The sequence below is a fragment of the Histomonas meleagridis genome (genome assembly GCF_020186115.1).
Source record: "Histomonas meleagridis strain 2922-C6/04-10x chromosome Unknown contig_12, whole genome shotgun sequence".
Taxonomy (NCBI): domain Eukaryota; phylum Parabasalia; order Tritrichomonadida; family Dientamoebidae; genus Histomonas; species Histomonas meleagridis.
This window is the reverse complement of record NW_027150759.1, coordinates 410,750-424,471: the sequence shown is the minus strand read 5'-3', so window position 1 is coordinate 424,471 and position 13,722 is coordinate 410,750. Positions and strand designations below refer to the sequence as shown.

The window sequence follows — 13,722 nt, the reverse complement described above, 5'->3', positions numbered from 1 at the left end:
AATAGATAAAACAATAAGATAAAATGGCAACGCAATGACTAACATTTTCCGACCTTCTTTCGTTGACAAAATGCAATCAAATCCAATTAATATCGAAAATATCGAACAAGGTAATGCGTATCGATAAATATCAATATGCGATAAGCAGCTGATATAAATCAGATATATACTTGAAAGAACTCCAATTGGAATTGATTTTGTATATGTTATAAGATGTCCTATGAAAATGATCGTAAAAAATATGATAAATGAATGTGAATAAAGTTCGTCGCCATTTCGTTGGATGTTTAATATTTCATGAAATGGCTTCCCAATAAGACTTTGCGAGCCTTGGTTATAATGAATGTATGCTAATGGGTCATTAAACATATATTTATGCAATAAAATTAATGTTATAGGTGCAAGAAAAGTCAAAAACAAAAAAAAAAAAAAAAAAATACAAAATCGTAACAAATAACAAATTCCGATGCTGGCGCCAATGGCCATGCCTTCGATTCGTGTGTAACAACACATCCAAATACTAGAGAGCATAAAGATATATTGATCCGTCTTATAAAAAAATAAATGTTAAAAAGACAAAAAAACATAAACAATGGTTCACTCGATCCAACTGAATGATAAATAACAAATCGAATTGGTAAAAAAACTGAAAGAATTGTCGTAAGAAGAGGATTACGAACAGTTTTGGTGACAATTAATAATCTTCGTAAGCCATAAACATATAAAAATGATGAAACAAGAATCGATAAATGAAAACCTAAATAATAATTATTTAAACCAAAAAGTTTCATTGGTAAACAAATTTTAGAACAAATTGTGATTAACATAGGATATCCTGGTAAATGACATGCAAAATATGATGGATTCATATGATAATACTTTGTCCAAGGATTTGTTAAAGGAATTTTATAACCAGTCATACTGACATATAAATAATTCGGTCCATCCCAATAACTAAATATATCATAAAATGGTCCTGTAACTGCGGTATTTATCCAGATAAAAAGTGTTAATAAAAACATTGTTAAAAAACAAATTAAATCTTCTCTAGTTAGCTTCCAGAAACCTTTTGGAATTTTCTCTGATGACATTAATGTATTCCATACTGAATGATCTTTTTTCTTCTTTTCTTCCATTTTTAAGGAGGACGTTAAAATAAACGGATTTTTTGATTTTTTATCAGATAAGAAAGATTAAATATGATAAGTTTTCTTCATTCTTGCCTTTTCATTTGAATTAATAATAATAAAAATAACATATGATAAATATAGTTTCAACTATTTTACTGTAACATTTCAATAAAGAAACTTTTGTTTGAAGAAAAAGTTTTTAATCTTTCAACTTTAGATAGAATATTATTAAAAAAAAAAAAAATTTATTGTTATTAATAATTTTTTTTTAATCATTTTTATTTTTGAAGATATGAAAACAATATATATCTTTTTTATTGAAGTTTGTATTCTTGCATTTATAGAATTATTAGGACATTTCATTATATGTACAAATTGGTCTTATATTCTTACACCAACTTGTATCAATGCAGGAGGTATTTTAGCATTGATAAATATAAGTGCGATTTGTATTTGTATTTTTTCTGCTTTAACAATAATTTTAATTGTTATAAATATTATCCATTTCATATTAAAAAAATATTTAAACAAATGTCTCCTTATAATTATTGGTGTATTTTGGTTTGCTACTCTTGTATGTGTAAGTTTAAATTTTTCATGTATAATTAATCCTAATTCTTTCGGAATTTTTAGTTTATTTTATGGGAAAACAAATACAAAAGCAGATCAATATGTTGAACAATTAGAATCTTATAGGAAATCAAGTCAAGAAGCTTTAAAAGATTATAATAATTTTCGAAAAAGATGGCTTATTCAACAAAATAATTTATTAATATATGATATGTTTACAGTATTGCCATATAATAAACTTCTTACATTTCTCATTCTACAAGTCATAGGTATTATATTTTATATTATCATTCTTATGGTCTTTTTTATAAGACAAAATATAGAATGGAGTGATCAAAACAAATGTTCTTATGATTATTAATATTAAAATTCTTTTTTATCATAAACTTTAATAAAAATATTTTCTCATTAAATAAATAAATAAATAAAAAGTTACCGAATGTTTCACCGCTTTTATTTCTTTTTATCCATAAGTTTTAGGATTGACATTGGTAAATAACCAACTGTACCTGACGCTGTTTTGCATCTTGCTTTCGTCCCATCGTCGGAGAGCCAACACACGTATTGCCCTTTCTTGATACTTAATTCTTCGTTCCCTTCTCCATTATAATCTTCTTCAACATGATAAACTTTCCGTTTATATGTTTTGTTACTCTTTAAGAACGTCGATGGAATTTTCCCTTTAACTCGACATTTATCACTTTCAATAATTACATTAGATCCTTGAACTTTAATAACTTTAACAATTTCGCCTGCTTCAACTGTTAAATAATCGCTGTTCGGACTTGAAAATTCGCACATGACTGTCATAAATGTGGAATGTAATTCATTATAAAATACTTTGTTCCATGGTAAATAATCAAAAATATCAAAATTTAAGACTGGAACATCTGAAAATGTTTCAACAATAGTGGAAACTTTACGCGGAGATAAAACATCGTTATCATGAATGTTCGAGATAAGTGTATCAAGTTTAGTTCGCGCTTTAGTCGTTAATTCAACGTATGACGACGCAAGATTGTCACATATCTCTGAGAAGTGGTATAAACACGTTTGAACATTACTGAAGAATTCTCGTTCCCCATTTTCATAATCAAATATAATTTCTTCGATAGATCGTTGAAATCCTCGACGCGAACGACCAACTTCGTCGCACGCTTCAATCGCGCGCTTCTCGATTTCATAACATTCATTTCGAAGTTTGTCAAGTTCGCCTTGGCGCGTCGGATCTTTCATAGCTATGTCGCCTGCCTTTTCGATTTGTTCACAATGATTAACATAATTTTTATATTCTTCTTTATATAAACAAACTGATTCAGATAACTTTTTCTTCGCAGAAAGATAGCGCGCTTCAAATTCTTGAACTCCTTTACTATACTTGTTACGATGTTTAGTAAATGGCGCTACAATTTCTTTTTGAAGATGTGTGAAAAAAACTTGGTTAGGATCATAATTAGCTATAAATTCAACAGCCCAATCAGTAAATTCTTTCTCAATACTTGGTCGTTCTGTTTCTGATAGTTGAAGTTTAATATCATTTAAAAATAAACTGAAGTCGTCAATAAACGTTATATAAGACTGTGAAAATGATGTAAACATCTTTTGAATGATATCACACATCTCCAATCGCCGTTCTGATGAGGATATTAATTTTTTATAAATGCCATTAATTGCTTTTAAACCTGTGGACATGATAATACGAAGACGTTTATCTGCAAACTATGATAAACGGTTTTATAAAATTTTTAAATTTAATTTTCAATTAAAAATTATTTAACCCTGAGGCACTTTTTATCACGTTTTTTAATAAGTTTACATCGCGTCATTTCAATAAAAAAAGATTTTCATTTTTTATATGAGGCAAAAAATAAAGATTGAAAATATTCCATAAAAATACTTTTAATAATACAAAAATTAAATAATCTGGAAGGAATAAAAATTTATCATTTAGAAAAAAAAAATTAATAAAGTCTTAATTTTATTTAACATGCAACCTGATTTTTAGAAATGATATTTAATGTGTTTTCTCTTTTATTATATCATTACAATTATATCTTTTTGTAAAGAAAGTGGCATCTTTAAAGTCTTTTTTCTGTTTCATCTTGATATTTTAATAGTTTTATCCTTAAAATATAATATTTAATTAACAAGATTTCTTATTTTATTTATATGTATATAAAACTTAATTAATATTAAATTATTTTGAAATCACCAATAATTTAGAAAATTTATTTCCAAAGATTTTTATAAGTTAAAAAGTTATATTTGGTATATTTAACTTTAATACTAACTTTTAAAAAAGAAATTTAATTCCATATTGAAGTATTCGAAAAATGTTTATGAGCGCACGTTTATTAATATTATCTTTATTTCCATAAATCATTTTTTGGTTTGATTTCTTTTTCGATTGATGCTGTTAAGTCAGCAATTCAATCATTTGTTACAAACCCATCAGAAGAAATTCGATCTAATGCAGAACAATATATTACATTTTGGATGAATTCACCAGAAAGTTTTCCAATTTCGATTGGATTACTTCAAACAGAGACACAAATTCCATATATATTTTTTGGGTGTTATTGTATTCAACATTTAATTGAAAAACATTTGGATTTTTTTGAACAAGAAAAAACAGATCTTACTTTTTTTACACTTATGACATTTCTTCAACGAAATCAACAAAACATTAATCAATCACATATTATCAAATGTATAACATGTCTTTGTTATTTAATTTTTATAAATTTTAAATATTTTGAAGTTTGTATTCAAGAATTTCGAGGTGAATTACTTCTTCTTTTTTTATATCTTCTTTTTGATTCATATAATGAAGGAGAACAATTTATTTATCGATATAACATTGGATTAGAAGTTCGAAAGAATCTTAATATTGTTACAGAATTTGGATTTATAACACTTGATAATTGTCCTATTTCTAATTTTTGGTTAAAACTTTATAAATCATTATTTATATTTCAAAACGATTTTAAAATGTTTTATAAATATTTTAATGTTATTAAAGAAATTACTATTTCAATGGAATATAAATATGAAATTTATCAAATAATTTATGAAATATTAGAAAAATATTCGAATAAATTAGATGATGAAGATAAAAATTATTGTTTTAATATTATTGGACTTTTAATTTATATGATTTTTCATAATGTTAAAGAAGGGATTAAAGAAGAAGAAACATATCAATTTATAGTTAATTTAATGGAAACATTTTTTGATGAAGTTTCATTTGATTTTTTTGCAGAAATTTCACAAATTCCTTTTTTAAATGATCTCATGAAACAATTTATAAATGTATTTCAAATTTTAATTCAACCGAATGAACTCTTTTTAAATTTAATAAGTTCATTTTCGACATTTCTTTGTAGTTTTCCACAAAAAGACGAATTTAAAGAAATATTTTATTTATTTTTTCAATTTTTAAATCAAATTATAATAATTAACAACGAAATCTTTCGAAATGAAATTATTAAAGGAATACTTTCAGAACTTCAACGATATTTTCCAAATTTTTATGCAGAATTTATACAAATTTTATTTCAACATCAACAATATTTCACGATTTTCTTTTTTATTTCATATACAGAAAGTGAATTTTGGAAATATTTTTCAGAACAATGTAATCAAATATTAATTACAATAAGTAATAAACCAATTACATCATTACATTATATTTCACAAATTGGATTTCATTTTAGACGATATTCCAAAAAATTTATTTTATTAACATTTGAATTTCTTGAACAAATGCCAAATTTAGTTCTTGAAGTTATTAATAAATATTCGAGTACAGAACCAGAACTTTTAATCCCATTTATACCAATTTTAATTGAATTTTGTTTATCCATTTCTTTATGAAAACATATTAAATATTATTAACATTGGGATTAATAATAAACAACAAGAAAATGTATTAAAATTTCTTTATGAATTTATCAAAGAAACACATAATAAAGTTCCTAATGACTTTAAATATAAAATGTTTAATTCTATAATTGAAATCTTTCGACCATATTTATTTAATAATGAACAAGAATTTCAAGATAATTTAACTGATTTTTTTATTATTTGTATTTCATATGATTATATTAATGAAATTAAAAATGTTATTGAATGGACAAATGAAATAATAAAAATTTGTATCCCTAAAAATATATTTGTTCTTTGTAGTTATTTTATTGATTATTTTCCTATTGAAGGAATTTTAACATTTATTTATTCATTTGATTATCAAAATGATATTATTACTGGATCTAAAATTATAGATTTTGTTCATGATTTATATTTAAAATCGAATATATTTTGGAATTATATTCGAATTGATTTTCTTCTTTCATTATTTAATATTCCAAATATTGTTTTAATTAATTCAACATTATCAATGTTTAATGATATTTGTAAACAAAAAATTGATAATAATATTTGTATAATAATAATAGAAAATATATTTAAAGGATTAATTACGATATATTATGAAGAACAAATCCGTAGATCATCAGCATTAATCATTCAAATGATTGACAATGAAAGTATCACAGTTGGTAACATTATTGAAGTAATAAAAGAAATTATTCAATTAAATGAAGAAACAATTTCAATAATTTATGATGGATTTATTACATGTGATACTAATACTATTTTTATAATTTTGAAACAAATTAGTGAATACTCAAAAACTAATAAATAAATAAATAAATAAAAAATTTTAAAAATTTTAAATTTTATTATCGATGTAAAAAAGTGCTGTTTTTTCAATGAAATTATTAAGGCACCCTATACATATTGAGAAGTTTATTTTTTATTCAATGTCTAATTATGAAGGAGACAACAATAACAATTCTAATAATAATTTAACCAAAAAAATCGTAGTTATTGGAGATTCGAATGTAGGTAAGACCAGTATTATTTGTAGATATACCAATGAATTTTTTGATTCTAATTGTACTACAACCATTGGAACGTCTTTTGTTTTAAAATATCTTCCAGAATTTGGTGAGAACAAAAGTTTTAAAATCTGGGACACAGCAGGACAAGAAAGATATAGGTCGATTGTACCTATTTATTTTCGAGGTACAGATGCAATTATTTTAGTTTTTGATTTAACCAACAAAAAGTATACAGAATCTATAGATCAATGGCTTAAATTTATTAGTGAAAATGTTAACGATAATATTCCTATTTTTTTAGTTGGGAATAAGTTTGATTTAGTTAATGAATATTCAACTCTTTCCCTTATAGCAGACACTGTTAAGCGGTATAATCTTCCATATTCACTTACATCAGCGAAAACAGGGCAAGGAATTAATCAACTTTTTCTTGAAATTGGGAAACAATTGTTCGAAATGTTTGAACCGATTAACGAATCGCCACCAGTTCTTATAAGTAATGAAGAAAAGAAAGGCAAATGCTGTTGAAATGTTTGTAATATTTTTTGTAATTAAACATTTTATTTGTGGAATTTTTTTAAGTGAATTAAAACAAAACATTTACTTAATTTGATTATTTAAATCTAAAGAAGAAACATTTTATTGTTAAATATTTCACATCGATATTATTTGAAATGTGAATATTATAATAAAACAAAACATTTACTGAATTTGATTATTTAAATCTAAAGAAGAAACATTTTATTGTTAAATATTTCACATCGATATTATTTGAAATGTGAATATTATAATAAAACAAAAACATTTCCTTAATTTTATTATTTAAATCTAAAGAAGAAACATTTTATTGTTAAATATTTCACATCGATATTATTTGAAATGTGAATATTATAATAAAACAAAACATTTACTGAATTTGATTATTTAAATCTAAAGAAGAAACATTTTATTGTTAAATATTTCACATCGATATTATTTGAAATGTGAATATTATATTAAAACAAAACATTTACTGAATTTGATTATTTAAATCTAAAGAAGAAACATTTTATTGTTAAATATTTCACATCGATATTATTTGAAATGTGAATATAATATTAAAACAAAACATTTACTGAATTTGATTATTTAAATCTAAAGAAGAAACATTTTATTGTTAAATATTTCACATCGATATTATTTGAAATGTGAATATTATAATAAAACAAAACATTTACTGAATTTGATTATTTAAATCTAAAGAAGAAACATTTTATTGTTAAATATTTCACATCGATATTATTTGAAATGTGAATATTATAATAAAACAAAACATTTACTGAATTTGATTATTTAAATCTAAAGAAGAAACATTTTATTGTTAAATATTTCACATCGATATTATTTGAAATGTGAATATTATAATAAAACAAAACATTTACTGAATTTGATTATTTAAATCTAAAGAAGAAACATTTTATTGTTAAATATTTCACATCGATATTATTTGAAATGTGAATATTATAATAAAACAAAACATTTACTGAATTTGATTATTTAAATCTAAAGAAGAAACATTTTATTGTTAAATATTTCACATCGATATTATTTGAAATGTGAATATTATAATAAAACAAAACATTTACTGAATTTGATTATTTAAATCTAAAGAAGAAACATTTTATTGTTAAATATTTCACATCGATATTATTTGAAATGTGAATATTATAATAAAACAAAACATTTACTGAATTTGATTATTTAAATCTAAAGAAGAAACATTTTATTGTTAAATATTTCACATCGATATTATTTGAAATGTGAATATTATAATAAAACAAAACATTTACTGAATTTGATTATTTAAATCTAAAGAAGAAACATTTTATTGTTAAATATTTCACATCGATATTATTTGAAATGTGAATATTATAATAAAACAAAACATTTACTGAATTTGATTATTTAAATCTAAAGAAGAAACATTTTATTGTTAAATATTTCACATCGATATTATTTGAAATGTGAATATTATAATAAAACAAAACATTTCCTTAATTTTATTATTTAAATCTAAAGAAGAAACATTTTATTGTTATATATTTCACATCGATATTATTTGAAATGTGAATATTATAATAAAACAAAACATTTACTGAATTTGATTATTTAAATCTAAAGAAGAAACATTTTATTGTTAAATATTTCACATCGATATTATTTGAAATGTGAATATTATAATAAAACAAAACATTTCCTTAATTTTATTATTTAAATCTAAAGAAGAAACATTTTATTGTTAAATATTTCACATCGATATTATTTGAAATGTGAATATTATAATAAAACAAAACATTTACTGAATTTGATTATTTAAATCTAAAGAAGAAACATTTTATTGTTAAATATTTCACATCGATATTATTTGAAATGTGAATATTATAATAAAACAAAACATTTACTGAATTTGATTATTTAAATCTAAAGAAGAAACATTTTATTGTTAAATATTTCACATCGATATTATTTGAAATGTGAATATTATAATAAAACAAAACATTTCCTTAATTTTATTATTTAAATCTAAAGAAGAAACATTTTATTGTTAAATATTTCACATCGATATTATTTGAAATGTGAATATTATAATAAAACAAAACATTTACTGAATTTGATTATTTAAATCTAAAGAAGAAACATTTTATTGTTAAATATTTCACATCGATATTATTTGAAATGTGAATATTATAATAAAAACAAAACATTTACTGAATTTGATTATTTAAATCTAAAGAAGAAACATTTTATTGTTAAATATTTCACATCGATATTATTTGAAATGTGAATATTATAATAAAAAAAAACATTTACTGAATTTGATTATTTAAATCTAAAGAAGAAACATTTTATTGTTAAATATTTCACATCGATATTATTTGAAATGTGAATATTATATTAAAACAAAACATTTACTGAATTTGATTATTTAAATCTAAAGAAGAAACATTTTATTGTTAAATATTTCACATCGATATTATTTGAAATGTGAATATTATATTAAAACAAAACATTTACTGAATTTGATTATTTAAATCTAATGAAGAAACATTTTATTGTTAAATATTTCACATAGATATTATTTGAAATGTGAATATAATATTAAAACAAAACATTTTAATTTGTTTTTTACTTGTTAAAATTATTTTCATATGTTTCTCGATATGATTTCCATTGTTCGTTTCTTAATTTCTTCGTTAAATTCCTTTTGCTTCAGATCATAATCGATGACTGCGTCTGCGCCGCCTTCTTTGTTCGGTGTGCCGCTATGTAACTGAGCTTCAAATAATTCGTTGTACCATTCTGTGAATGGCGAAATTTTAATTTTACGAATGCTGTTCCATAAGTTCAGCACTTGACACCCATGAAATGTGAAATCGGTGATGTACAGTGGCGGAAATGTTAAATACGTTTGGAAGATGTCGATGTTATTTTGAGGTTTCCAATTATGAATCGGTTCATTATAAATACTCATTAAAGGAAATGGAGAAAATTGTTTGTTCGTCGTTTTCTGTGGTAATTTTTGTGGTAATGAAACATCTGTCGAAACATTCTTCAAAAACATTAGCGCTGCTTCAGAATTTTCATTACTTCGTTCATTAATAGCATAATACGCAAGTGTCGTAAATTCTTTTTGGATTTCTGTGCGCGTTTTATCTTTAATGATTTCACTACAAATATAATAAATCGATTCTTTGATATTACTTGGACAATATTCAATAATTTTGGAATAAAATGTTAATATCATAAGTAAATCTTCTTCTTTAAGTTTCTTACTAAATGTTTCTGAAAATTTAATTAATGATTCATTGTTCTTACGTTGCCCATTCATAGCATCTTCAATAATTCGTCGTTCTGTTTCATTATGTTCATATTCAATTAATGATTTAGAAAGTTGTTGATTAATATTAGTATCAATACTTAATGACCATCGATATGGAACTAAGACAAACGCTGAAATAGTTTTCCATTCACCAAATTTACGTAATAATTCCGTTTTATTATTAATTATTAAATTAATAAAGATTTCAAAGATTTTTTCAATATATTCATAATTACTTAAATTAGCTGTTAATAATATATTAATTAATCCATGAAATTCATCTTGTGGTTGAAAAATTAAAATTATGTTTCGTTAATATAATAGAATGAATTATAGAAAGACCTGACTCATAAATACTTTGATATTCATTTTCTTGACATTTACATGAACAAAATCCTGTCCAAAAGATTTCATTAATAAATTTATTATTATTCTTTGGAATATTATTTAATAATATTTTTAACCCAATAGTTAAATAATTGACTGCTGTATCATAACGTGGACGATTAGAATCACCAACAACTCGTAATAACCACATATCATCTGTTTGTTGTTTTTTATTAGGATTAGTACGATCATTTAATGATATTGATACAATATGAAGTGCACGTAATAACATTTGAATAGATTCATTATTTAATAAATAATTCTTAAGATAAAATATTTTTAATGCATTAGTAGCAATACTTAAATTACCACAACATAATCCCCATTCTAATAATAATTTTTCTTGACCTTCAATAAATGGTAAAATTTCATGATAATTCCATTCATTTTGTTGATGTGTTGGTGGTAATATACCTGTAATTTGTGAAATTAAATTATTAGTTTCTTCATTAAAATTATTATTATCAATTAAACAATAAATTAAAATTTGTGATTCTAATGGTTTCATATATGATAATGATGTTTGATTACCTAATTGTCGACATTTTATAATTAATTTTAATGAAAATATAATATTATGTTGATAATCAATTTGAAATTCTTCATCTTCTTCATCTTCATCATCAATATTTAATTTAATTTCTTCATTAAGTTCATTAATAAATTTATTAATATTAAAAAATTGTTCAATTTTACTAATTTGAATCTCATAAAAAATACCAATGTTTAATAGAAAATCGTTGTGCTAATTCATGAATTAAGATTTTTGGTTTCTTAGTATAAAGATATAAACCAAATAATAATGAACTTTCTAAATATTCATTATTCTTACTTTCTAATCCATATAAACATAATAATAAATTATGTGGTGATGTATTAATTATAACATCTAAAATTGCTGCAATAGATTTAGTCATACCTTGACTATTACATAATATTAATAAACGTTCGACAAATGAATAAAGATTAAAACATTGATATGATTTCTCACAATTTAAACAAATACCATATTCTTTAGTATGAATTTTCATGGGTTTAAGCCATTTAGAAATAAGTTCAATAGAAATACTTGAACGTTGTGCATTATCATATTTACTATAAAGTAATGAATCATCAGAAACTGAACTCTTTTTACGAAGAATTTTCTTATTAGAAATACTTGAATTATTATTATTATTATTATTACTACTATTAGAATAAAGTGAATTAATATTATTATTACTACTCGATTTCTTACTATGAATTTTACGTTTATGTTTATTATTTAAACATTCATAAATAAATTGTTCTGAACAAAATTGAAAATATGTAGATAAAAGTTCATTTAATTGTGAAAATCCTTTTTGTATAAATACTGATAATGAAATTAATGAAATAGATTTCTTAATTTCTTCAATTTTCTTTAATATAGTTGCTGCACCTTTAGAATTATTACGAATTAACATAACTATATAAACTATAGATGTTAAAAATCGTAATGCTTCATTTCGTCGTTGTGAATTTTTATTAACTAAATAATACATACATTTAGCTATTAATGTACCACAATTTTGATATATCATTAAAATTAATGAATTATTTCGTAAATCAAGTTCATCATAATTTTCATTATAATTAATATTTTTAATTTGTGATGAAATAGAATAAAACATAGAATAATTTTTACGTGATTCTTTAAAAAAGAAATCTTTTAATATTAAATAATATCGTGAAAAAATAACAATACCAAGTGTTGGATCAATTTGTTCAACTTTACGTGGTAATGTTTCAATAAATTCTTCAAAATATTGTGTCGGAATTGGTGAAATTCGTAACCATGATGATAATGGTTTTAATGATTCAGGTGTATTTAAATGATATAAATAATTAAACCATTTCTCTGTTAAAAATAATGATTCAATTTTAATTTTACTACAAATATTTTCAACCATAAATTGTTCTTTATTTTTAACTGAATTATATATTTGAATTAATACTTGATTAATAACATGACAAAAATTATCTAAAAATAATTTATTATTAATATTAGAAATTAATGATGAATGTAAAATTGTATAAATATATGGTTCAATCTTAATTTTATTATATGTTAAAAGTTCTCGTAATGTAAAAACTAATGATAATTGAATATTTTCATTCTTATTACATAAAAATGGTAATAAATATTTTAATAATTCTGGTGGCATAGCTGAAAACATTCCAATTAATTGAATAGAATTTTGTTGATATTTTAAGATATTTTTTGTAATAATTTGTAATCGATTATAAATATAATATTTTGGTATATTAGAATTATAATTAATAATACCTGATATAGATAAAAGCATCGCAAATGAATTAAACATAAAATTAAAATTAAAAATTTTATCTTTTTCAATTAATATATTAATTAAGATTTTAAATGATTTATTAATAACTTCTATTAAATCATTATCTTGAAATTCATGAATTAAATATTTACCAAATGATGAAATATAATAAATATAAAGTGATGGAACATTACTTTTTATAATTTCTTTAAATGTTAAAATAGGAAATACTTTAAGTTTTTCATCACTAACAATACTAACTGCTCGAATAGATCGACGAATTGCATCTCGTGATATAATTTCTTCATAATTCTTAAGAAATGTACTTAAAAAGAAATTTTCGGTTTCAAGTTTTTTTACACATTTTTAAAACCATTTCTCGAATATATGGTAAATTCATACATAATCCTATAATTAAGACATATGTTAATGAATTTAATGTATTCTTATTAAATATAATCCCTTCATATTTAGATGCTTTAACTACCATCTTTAATGTAAATATTAAAATTTCAATAGATGTAGGACTAAGTTGATTTTCAATAAAAAATAAACAAATATAT

At 22.2% G+C, this 13,722-nt stretch overlaps 1 protein-coding gene across 1 annotated transcript; it reads right to left on the bottom strand.

Moving 5' to 3' along the window:
• Positions 1 to 2,153: 2,153 nt before the first annotated feature.
• GO595_001150 (uncharacterized protein) lies at positions 2,154 to 3,392 on the bottom strand (the record flags this gene model as incomplete). Its single annotated transcript, XM_067913917.1, has 1 exon — positions 2,154 to 3,392. One exon carries the CDS (start codon positions 3,390 to 3,392, stop codon positions 2,154 to 2,156), a length of 1,239 nt encoding a protein of 412 aa, XP_067778768.1.
• Positions 3,393 to 13,722: the final 10,330 nt, after the last annotated feature.